Here is an 11,070-nt window from a genome sequence, read left to right on the forward strand (position 1 = left end):
ACCAACTCCTCCCCCCCCCCCCCCAAGAAAGAAACGTTCAGTAGTCTTTGAGGAGAAACTGCTCCTTTACTTGCTATAGAAAATTAAAGTTAGCATTTACAGCAGTAAAGAGCATGAGGCACAGAGCTCTACAGGACAAGAATCTGCTTTGAAGCACGTAGGATTATGACCAGGGCTCAAACATCCTGAGAGAGGGGTCAAGACTGTATTGCAAGAGCACTTTAATTCTTTCACATTCTGAAAGGGAGCAAAGCAACCGGAAGATTCAGTCCCTCTGTCATAGAACATACTGACTACATGCCAGTCCTCTTTCCTTCCAAGTCATCTCCCATCTCTTTTCCTGTTCCTACCCTTGATCTGAGGCTTGTCATTCTACCATCATCTGTATCAGACCTGTATTCTAGCCTGATCATTTGGCAGAACAAGCCTAATCCAGATCAGGTACGTGCACATGACTGCATCTGTCATGTTTCAGTCAATCTGCTGCTTGTTTGTTGTCTACAGACTGGCATAAATCCAACAAACTGTCTCATCTGGTAAGAGGTCTGCTAGCACAAAGTTCACCTGTCAACATTTCAGAGGAAATCTGCATCAGGCTGCAGCATTTCCAGCTGGATTGAAACCCTTAGCACAGAGTCTCTGCACTGTCACATTCCCACGCATGGGGAGAGGCACCCAACTAGGAGTCTAGGAGGAAAGAGGAGAATTCCTCAGCTCTACAGGTGTTCTCACCTGGAGGATGAGAAATCACAGATAAATGTCCTCAAACAAGAGCTTTAAGTAATACAAGTCACTCCATGTCTGTGATTAAGTGATTTAACATCAGACTTCTCATGAACCCTAAAACTGATGGGTTTAGACTGGTTTAAGCCAATTGTGAAACTCTTCTGTCAGATATCTCATTTGTTCAGAGATGTTTCTACTCCCATGCTGGGGGAGTTACCCAGGCACATGCAGTGGAGGAAAGGACAAGAGGGGGCAAAGCAGGGGGAGCTTTCAGTCAAGTCAGCCCCACCACAAGGCCATAGGACTGCTAGTGCTGATTCTAGAGAGGGACAGGACCATCCTTTTCAGGAGCAACATTGACTTAGCTCAGCCATAAGTTGATAGTTAGACTGATGTTGCAAATTAATGTCCAGCAAACCACATAATGGACATGGACACGGTTAATTCCTCAAGAGGAACAGAAAATTAACAACAGATCACACTGGATTGCATTTTCACTCGAATACAGTTTGCTTTCGTCTCAGCTGTGTCGACAACTACATTCAGGTAGACTTTAATTCCAAAACAAATTATCCCCTAAAGTTGTAGTTTAGGTTCTACATTATACGGGTTTGGACAGTGATGCAGAAAGGTATGGGAAAAAAATAGTATATGTGGAGGATATTTTTACAGAGAAGGGAAAAATACACATGGCTTTTTTTCACCCATCCTATTCTTCAGTGGCAGGAAATATGCCCTAATTCCTTAAGTTTTTGCCCAGCTATCACTTCTGGCTTCCCACCAAGAAGAGCTCCCTTTTCGAAATCAAGCATTTTTTCACCAATTCTTCAGAACTCTGTATGTTGAGCAACATGTTCAAGTACTGTTTTGGATCATCTCTATTCTGAACACACAACAGCTTCCAGAGTTTGCACAATCTCTTGTGTCTGCAGCGGAGGGAGGGAGACCAACACCAACAGGCAGAGGAACCTGCTTCCTTGCATCCCCCTGCCCCAGAGTTCCTTGTTCTGGTTCCTCTAAATTCTGGCTCAGGGTAGGGGAGCATGTGGGAGGCAGAAGTGCTAGAGAACTCACATTCTAGTGTCCAAGGCTCATGTGACAGAGGAAGAAGAAGAGAAGGAACAACATACCGCAACCACATATTTGAAGGTTGTGACTCAAAGGATCTGAGCATACTTGGGCTCAACGCAGAGGAAATGAGTGATGACAATTACTCTTAGCCTGAGCTGCTTGCTAGTCTGATTTTTGATTTATCAAGTAACTAAATACATAGAAGAGACTGCTTATGATTTTGAGCAATTAAAATCTGTTCTGAAACTAGAGAGACTGGTCTCATTGCAAATCCGTTCAAAGGGAGGTGAAACAGTACAGAGTCAAAAAAAAAAAAGTGTTTTGCACAACACAACTGTAACAGTAGTAATTCAAATTCTGTGGCAGCTAGCACTCCGTGCATAGCTCCTGTTAAGGAATAGTGAACTGAAACTGTCTAGAGGTAGCCGCTTAGCACAACTTCTATAAAACTTGCTTAGCGTGAGTAGCTAAATTTGCTGAAGCCTTAGGCCACACTTAGATAAAATAATGAACTTTTACTTAGTCCAGTAAGAAAAGGGCCTCAGAGCTGGTTCCAGCTGGGAAGATAAGGAAGTTACAAGCGGTCTGCATTCCTGCATCTCATACTCCGAAAGGGAGGGTGTCAAGGCTTTGAAATAAGACCAGTGCAGGGCATTAGGACCTTGAGGGACAAAGCCTTAGTTCACTGCTGGGGCAGTGTTAATTGTTATGATTTAGAATCTCCTCCTCCTCAGGACCTTGAGAGACAATGGTAAGACCCAACAAGAAACGAAGGTACAACCATCAGCAGAAACCGCAACAGTAAAGATAAGGGAGAAAAACAGCCTGCCTAGGAAAAATGATGAGACCCAGTAAGGAGCAGGAGACCCCAGACCTAAAAATTACTATTGGTCTGAACTACCGCGTGAGGGATGGGAAACTTAAGTTGAAAAAACTATAATTGCCCAAGGATTTCTTTGTTCGGGGTCCCTCTTCGGAGGCACCCAGCTCAAGCTGTAATTACTGCACGTGTATAATTAAAATTTAATTATTTAATTTGCTTTGATTCAGCTCTGAACTGTTCTGTGGGAACCTAGGGTCGGACCCTGTTATGGTGGCCGACAAGCCTAATTTCCATAACAGCTCCACAGCTCATTTTCAAGTACAAAGAGGATACAGTATTTAGGAGAAGATTCCTAAACACTCACCTACTTTGTACACAGGGCTACTACACCAACACCCTCTGACTAAGGAACTACTAGAGTACTCTACAGTTGCTGCACACTCTGGCCTGTGCAGAAGACTGAAATAGTATCCAGCATATTGCAATATCTTTAAGTATCTCTAGAAAAGCCTCCCTAAAATCAGAGTGGTGGAAACAAAATATGTGGAAGACTACTCCAATCCGTATTTGCTTGTCTTCAGAAGCAATCAGAGTGTCTCTGCACATCTACTGAAGCCTCCCCTCCCAGGCTTATTCCCCGATGGCAGTTCGTTACTGAGATAGGAGTTGCTGCTCCCTCTGGTTGAAAGCTCCAAGAAACAGATGCTGCACTGCTGATCACTTCCACAGATGTAAATGTGCACGGAAGCTTTGCGTCTGTCCCGTTCTCCACAAACATCTCCTCTGGTGTCTTGACCTCTACTGCTGATACTGTCACTGTGGGAAGGAGAACGAGAGGTATTAGCACTGCTCGAGGATCAGAAAATTGCAGTGGTAACTGTTCATATCACATTGTTAGGGGAAAAAAGAAGAGACTACCACTTCTACATCAAGTGTATGCACAGACATCACATTATACATATAATACAAGACAAACCTACAGCAGGCCAGTTCACTTCCCTTTTCTTGCACCACCTGTTACAGGATGTTATCCATCCACAGATGTTTCCACAAAAGCAGCTGGTGGAAGCCAGTTCTACAGCACAAATGATGAGCTTAAACTCTTTCCTACTAGCTGCCAGAGACCGTAGTAAACAAACCCCACTGGAAGAACTAACATCTTGGGTCCAGCTATTACTCAGTTTCCCATCTAGCTCACATCTCGTTCCCTGTCTCTTCTGTTTTTCTTCATCTGTAGGTGGGACAAAAGCTCATCTCCACAAAGCTAAGGCATAAACCTCTGTGGCTCTTAGCTACGCCATCTGCTTCTACTCTCTGGCATGCTTCAAGATCTTCTTGTATAAGACCTCATAAGTAAGAGCTCAGCTGTAGTTCAAAACCATTAGAGTAGTTTTAATTTTTTTTCCACCACAAGGCTAAGAATGGTCAAACAGCAAACAAACCACCACTCCCAAACCTAAAATAATAAAGGTTAATGTTGTGTTTGTAGCAGTAGTTTTCCTACAGAATAAGTGAAATTCACCCTGGTAAAACCTGTTGAACGCATTCTTTTTATCTGGCACTTTTTTTTTTTTTTTTTTTTTTTTAACTGCAGACACACTGTCTCTATGCATATTTAAGCAACAAAACATCTTTACATTTATTCAGGTTTATGTTAGAAAATGAAGAGTGATCTAGTAACATCACAAAAGAATGTTTCTCATCGTTTCTGTCAAGCTCCATACAAAAGTGAAATTCTTGGAAAAATCACTGTAACTGGCTGTGCACACTATAAATGCCCCTGCCAAGTCAAATGGAAACCATGTTTTAATAAAAATCAAGACTTATAGCACAGAGGCAATGCTACTAAGCTGCTTATCACATGATTCTGTATTTCTGGACTATAGTATCTTATATTTTCAGGTCTTCCTTCCTTCCTAGAAGAAGGGAGCAAGCTTTCCCACTTCTTCTCTATGTTAATTATCTTTAGCTTTGAATAAACTAGCTCTTGAAGTTGACGAATAAACTTGAAATCCATTCCAGCTGAAGACACTTTTTTTTTAAAACCCTTAAGACATCGGTTTTATGCTTTTAGTCAGTGACATCCACCTGCTCAGTAACCTCCCAAAGTTAGAGCAGGCTCATTTTAAGCAATTAGACTATCCTAAGGTGTAGATTTGCCACAAACCAGGTTATTTTCAATCAGAGCTTAAAGTTAAGCAAAGCCTACGCTCTACAGATAATTTTAGAAACTACTTTTTACTATGCAGCTTTAAGCCTGGTTTCTCAAGAAAACAAAGCTCATGATAGCTGTGCCAGTTTCCCGCTTCCTCCCTTGCCCTGTGCCTACTGAGTCTATTGGGCAATTTCAACTGACCAACTGCTGCACAGGGCCGCGAGCACAGCGGGTAACGGCAGCTGACCCTGCAAGCCAGGCTGCACGCAAGCTCTCAGAGCCACTGGTCTAGGCAATGAGATGATGGAGCAAATGAAAGAGATGAAAACTCTGGCCAGCTGTGAATAAACCAGACAATCAATACATGCATGGCTCCGTAGGAACTGCTCTCAGCATGGCAAACAAGGGTAAGGCAGAGTACATACCCAGGGGACATGGAATGAGCATGCAAGTAGTACTGCAATGGTGGAAGAATTAAGCATACTAGTTTAATTACAATAACCAAAACCAGAAGAAATTACCATTCATTCATTTTGCCATGTAGAGTCCTAGCTTTCCTCTTCTCAAGCTCACTACCTCTTCAGTCCTGTTAGGTCATCCCTGATCCCTCAGACTACCTTGTCACGATCGCTCTCATTTCAAACAAGTGAAAGAGAAAAGCACCCTAAGGGAGGGAGATTTTCAACAAAAGGTTGTATCAGAGCTTCTTTTCTCTTGTATATACTCTGACTACAGGCCAAAAAAATATTCTTTTTTAAAACTATTACCCAATATTTATTTGGAACCTACAAAGGCTTCCAGTGATTCAATGAAATGAACTCACAGCTGCTGTGCTTTATGTATTTTTTTTCTTGCTAATAGAGTGGAGCAGAAAAAACAACCCATTGTTTTGAGTCCAAACCACAGAACAAGCCTCTCTTGCAAGCGTAAAACAAGCAAGATGCCCTCAGCATTTGTGTAGGAGGAAAAGAGTCTGCATAGACATTGTCTGCTTGTACATGGCACAGAAAACTCTTGCCACAAACAGGACATGGGTAGCACAGACCTGCTTATTCTGAAGAAGTCACTGTTCTAACTTGCTAGCAACTCTGGTGAGACCCATAACAAAGCAAAATGCCAACTTTTCCCTACAGTCTAGGAAGGTGGGAACTACGTAATATCTTGTACAGATATTTCCAGCAAGTTCAACCGTCATGTGTCCTGTGTTGCCTCAACTTCCTGCTTTCCTTTGCTCATTATTTCATGCACTCTTCTCCCTTCCAGCATAAAAAAGGTCATTCACTTCATTTGCTCTTTCACCACATACTGCTTCAATAAATTTTTTCTTTCCTCTGTTGTCTTATAGCATGAGACATAATCTCTTCAAATCCCAACATGATGGTTTAGAAATGGTAGAGAGGCCACAACATTTGACATTTATTCACTGTAAGTGCTCTACTCCCGTACTGTCACTGATATGGTGGCAGTTCCCACTATCCCAGACTCTTGTGCTCCTCTACTGCAACAAAATCCACATGGATCTTCAGCTCTGGCTCCTTTGCTTCTCTTTCTACTTTTGGAGGTCTTAAGCCTGGCTGACATCCTTCTTTCAGTTCCTCCATCTATTAAATACTTCAGTCGAAGAAAGTTGAATTTTGAGTCATATTCCAGTCGCGTTTATTCACTGCTTCATTCCTCAAGTTTCCCCAACCTTGATTCCTTTCAAGAGGAAAAAAAATTATCACAGGAGAAGATTGGAGAGAAAAGGGAGCTTTAGGGGAAGATCTGCAAGCTAGGCAGGACAGAGATAATCATATATTATCTACTCTTCTCCCATTGGTCCTCAGTGATCCCATCTCCTTGTCCAACTGCTCTTAGCCCCAACACTTCCCTCTGAATACCTCTTCTAGCCTCCAGTTCCTTTAGTTCTTCTTCTCAACACCAACATGCTTTATTTTTCTCCCACGTACCATGAAGATGGTTAAAAGAACCAGTGCTTCTTCAGCTGTTTTTTTCATCTCTATTGTTGTTGGAGTAGCTTTACTCCAATTATATCAACTCCTACCAGTTACATTGTCAGCCTCCATACGCCAATTAAAATACTTCCAAGTCTGATAATTCATTCCCTGCCAAACCTCAGGACCAGTGTTCCATCTTCATCTTCCTTCCCAGGCAACCCTTCTATTCTTGAAATAGGACAGGACACTATTAATCCATCCTTTCATCCTATCTGTTCACATCATACCCATAGTGGATCATCTTCGTTTTCCACCAAGGCTGTACTCTCAGATCTCTCCTCCCTCAGTATCTTATTTCTGGAATTCCACCTGCAAAACAAGTTCAGCTCCCATCACTGCACTGACTACTCAGATCTGTGTCTCTGCTCAAGGTCTGTCTCCTTCTGTTTAAACGACAGTCTCAGTCCGACATCTTTGTCAATGCTGAGATGTCAGCTCAAGCTAAGTGGAACTAAAAGAGAGCTCATTTCTTCCCCCAGAGACTTCCACAATTGCCTTTATCACCATGGACCATTTATCACCAGTGCCACATGTCTCTCCAACTCATAACCTGTACAGCACTTTTGACTTTGAACTCTTCCCAGACAGAGGCTACAGCTAAACCCTGCAGTGTCTTTCAGAGTTTCTATTCACCTGCACAGTTGACATGAGTCTGAAAACTCAGTTTTGTATCTTTGTCTTCATTACTGCAGTGTCCTTTTTCCTCTGGATTTGAGGGACAGAATTTCCCCCTTACTTGTAGCACTTCTGGGCACACATGCATTGATTCTTTTCTTAATGTCATTTCAATTGCAAGCCTTTTGTATCTTTCCCACCTTTTACTCTGCATAAATATAAGCCACCTGCTTTTCATGGCAAGTGTCTCACAGCCCATTTCCTACCCTATTTCTTATTCAGGATCAGGCCAACTTCTTGATCAGCTGTTGGGCAATAAAGGTTATCATTACATTTTTTACACAGCACAGCTGATGTGTCCCTCCCCAACTTTGTAGGAACATCTACAAGCTGCATCTCTCTCTGACAACATTCCCTTTAAAACATTCCTTTACCATGAAGTACCAAAGCCATCATGACAAGATCACTTGTGTGCTGAAGTCATCAGGCATTCTGCCAGCTATATAGTGCCTCACTTCTCCTTTACAAAATCTGTTACCTCAGTTGTAGCTATCAGATTTCTGAGGCAGTGTTATCTTCTTGACCTTCCTATATAGCATATCAGGAAATCTGCACACCATCAGTGTCCCCACATGCTTTGGTAGTATGTGAATACTGCAGTTCTTCACCCAGAAAAGCCTGTTTCTACTCCCCAGCAAACAGCCATTTTAGAGCACTAAGCCCAGTCACTGAGGTTTGGTTATGCCAGACCAAACTGGCAAGAACCAAGTGCTTAGATGGAGATAGATCAATCTTAGTGGAAAATTCACTGCCTTCTCTTTGGCAGTGATTGTGGGTCAGACAGCCAGGACCATCATCACTGTAAAGCAGAATTGCCTTGGAGCTGTAAACTTATTAAACACAAATTCAGTAACAGGCTGTATCAATATCAAGAAATAGAATCATCCTCCTCCATCACTCACAATCAACCTACTACCAAACCTGTCTACTCTCTATTATGTTCTCCAACAGGTGCGAACAGCACTTTAGAAGCCATTTTTCAGATATAGCTCAAATGTGTGCCACAGTCTAAATCCTGAAGTACAGCACTGTTTGAGATAACTGGTGCTGGCCCAGAAGAGTCAGATCAAAATTCCAGTTCACTAGAACCTGGAAATACGTAGGTTTCAGTAAAAACACAGCCAGCCTTTGGTTGCAATAGCCTTGTATTAACTGCGAGACATAAGGCAATTCAGGTATGAATGGAAACGTTAAGTGAAAGTTTCACACATATCAGATCTCCTCCATCAAGTTTATTAAAGCTAACAATCACTTTCCACACTTCAGACAGGAGAAGCTAAGATAACTGAGTTTGAACCACTCAACCTTTAATCTGATCTTGTAGCCCTTCATCAAGACAGACCTGACCAATACCATTTGCAAGGCTCTTTAAAATATTTCCTGCTTCCACCAACACATTACATTCCACACCAATGGGTGGAAAAGTTAGGCTTCCCTCTTTTTTTGTTCATTGCTCAGGGAAAAGTGTGTCTCTAGCTTCCAAATCCTTAACTTTGTTTTCCTAGAATTTGACAAAATATCTTAAAAAGACACTGAGAACAGAGGATTTTGTGCACTTGTTTCACTAGTGAAAGATGCTCTATAGAGATCAAGCATCTCTCTCTATATGTATTTACTGCTGAACTAGTAAACTGAGCTAATCTAACAGGTGAAACTATCCTACAAACCCTTAAGAAGTGATTACATCTCAAAACTTGGCTCTTCATCCATTTCTCAGCTATGAAGCAACAGTCACTAGGCATACTGGACAACAGAACATGATAGCAGTCTTGCTCTTCCGAGTTAGAAAGACTGAACCAAGAATGCTAGTACTCATTAAAAGCAAGATTATTGAGAATAGACAGCAGATAAGCACTCATAACCACAGAAGTTGTCACTAGGTATTATAGTTAATATTTAGCTTCCTGTGATATTAAGAGGTTTTAGCCACAAGCAGAAAAGCGTACAGTTTTCCCAAGCATTACATGAACAACTGCAGTATTGCACTGCTAGGTGAACTTTATTGGTATATTTGAAATGGGATACCCCTTGATCAAAAAGACAAATATTAGAGAATCTTAGAGATGATGACCAGGGACTGTCTAAGGGTTATTCATGGGAGTCTCCTGCTGGTGTCCTCACAGAGTCATCTTTGGCTTGGTCAGCCAAGACTCACCAAATCACCTGTGCTGGCAACTTAATATGTACAGAAGAGATAGTGTATGTGAATGCCTAACAGCTCAAAGCCTGGATACCTCCTCTTGTCCACAATCACTGATCAGTTACATTCAAAACTATATGGTTGATTAAACACAACAATACAAAAATTAGGGTCCTCTGTCCACAAATAAGTGACAAGGCCAGGTGAGTTCATTTATCAAGGTCATAGAGATTCACACACACATGCCACACAGTTGTTTAAACACCACCAAACATTCAAGGAGTCATCCATGCATCTCACTATTAAGAGACTCTTGCCCTAAATCATGCTATAACATCAACATGATTAGACTTTTCAAACCAACATCTTAGTACCTTCTCCTAGACACTGTCTCTTGGTAGAAGGATCTGGTCAGACAGTGCAAAGTTATTTCACTTCCTTAAGCTTAAAATGCCTTCAAAACATATTGCAATGGCATCTGTATAAATCCAATAGCACCTAGCTTCCAGAGCTTGAATGTCACTGACCACCAAAGTTAGTGTTCTTTCACTATTTACTTGTATCCCCTGGTTGCTTCTACTTGTTTCATCCTGGTTAGTAAAAATCTTTGGGGGAAGAATTGTTTTCATTTTACATTTTTGTATATATAAATACAGCCCCCACTGTCCTAGACATAGGTCAAAAATGGGGTTGAGTAGCACATCACAAGTAAATCCTTCTTTGGCATCAAAGGTTTATGCTAATTAATGTATAGCTAATTAAAAGCTCTTTGTTGACCATAGCCTCCACTGAGATCTTGGATCCAACAAAAATATTCTAATTACTTTTTTCTACAAACACAAACACAACCTAAGAAGAAACTTCCATCAGATCACTAAATTCTGGATGCTTATGGCTGCTACAGTTTCCATCCTCTGAAAAAGAGAAACCTCCTCTTCCTCTTGAAAGGGTTAGTCATCAGTTTACTAATTAAAACAAACTATTTGCCTCACCCATCTTAAAGACGCCTGCCAATACAGTAATTGACAGCTTTTATGTATAAAGTGTCTTATGGATGAAAGATCAGGAAATAATCCAAAGCTCTGATGAGAAAGAAAGATACCTGGAACAGCCTGCCTGAGTCTTTGTAACGGCCTCCTGCATTGACAGGAGCCAGACTGCAAAGAAAAGAAGTTGATGATAGAGCCACAGAAAAGGCGAAAATGGAAAGAAATACATTAAAAAAACCAAAAACAAAAAGACCCCCACACAGAAGGTCAGTATACTCGTACATTCCCTGCAGCTTATGGACTCCTAGGGAAACTGCAGGAGAAAGGAGAATGTGGGACTTCCAGTGACTAGGGGTCATAAGACACAAAAAGGAAAGATGCTTGTGAAGCAGTACATTCCTTATGTACAGAAAGTACTCTCACAATGGCAAATGCATTGTGAAACATCCAAATCCACTGTTGACATCTCTCTCATGAACTGATTGGCATGCTAG

General features: G+C 41.5%; 1 protein-coding gene across 3 annotated transcripts in view; it reads right to left on the reverse strand.

Moving 5' to 3' along the window:
• MPZL1 (myelin protein zero like 1) overlaps positions 1 to 11,070 on the reverse strand; it is a 46,988-nt gene that overhangs the window by 23,353 nt on the left and 12,565 nt on the right. For all 3 annotated transcript variants that reach the window (XM_064522514.1, XM_064522493.1, XM_064522504.1), the window contains exon 2: positions 3,276 to 3,436. In XM_064522514.1, coding sequence (XP_064378584.1) covers positions 3,276 to 3,436 — 161 coding nt within the window. The remainder of the gene's footprint in view (positions 1 to 3,275; positions 3,437 to 11,070) is intronic.

Source organism: Dromaius novaehollandiae, chromosome 1 (genome assembly GCF_036370855.1).
Source record: "Dromaius novaehollandiae isolate bDroNov1 chromosome 1, bDroNov1.hap1, whole genome shotgun sequence".
Classification (NCBI taxonomy): Eukaryota; Metazoa; Chordata; class Aves; order Casuariiformes; family Dromaiidae; genus Dromaius; species Dromaius novaehollandiae.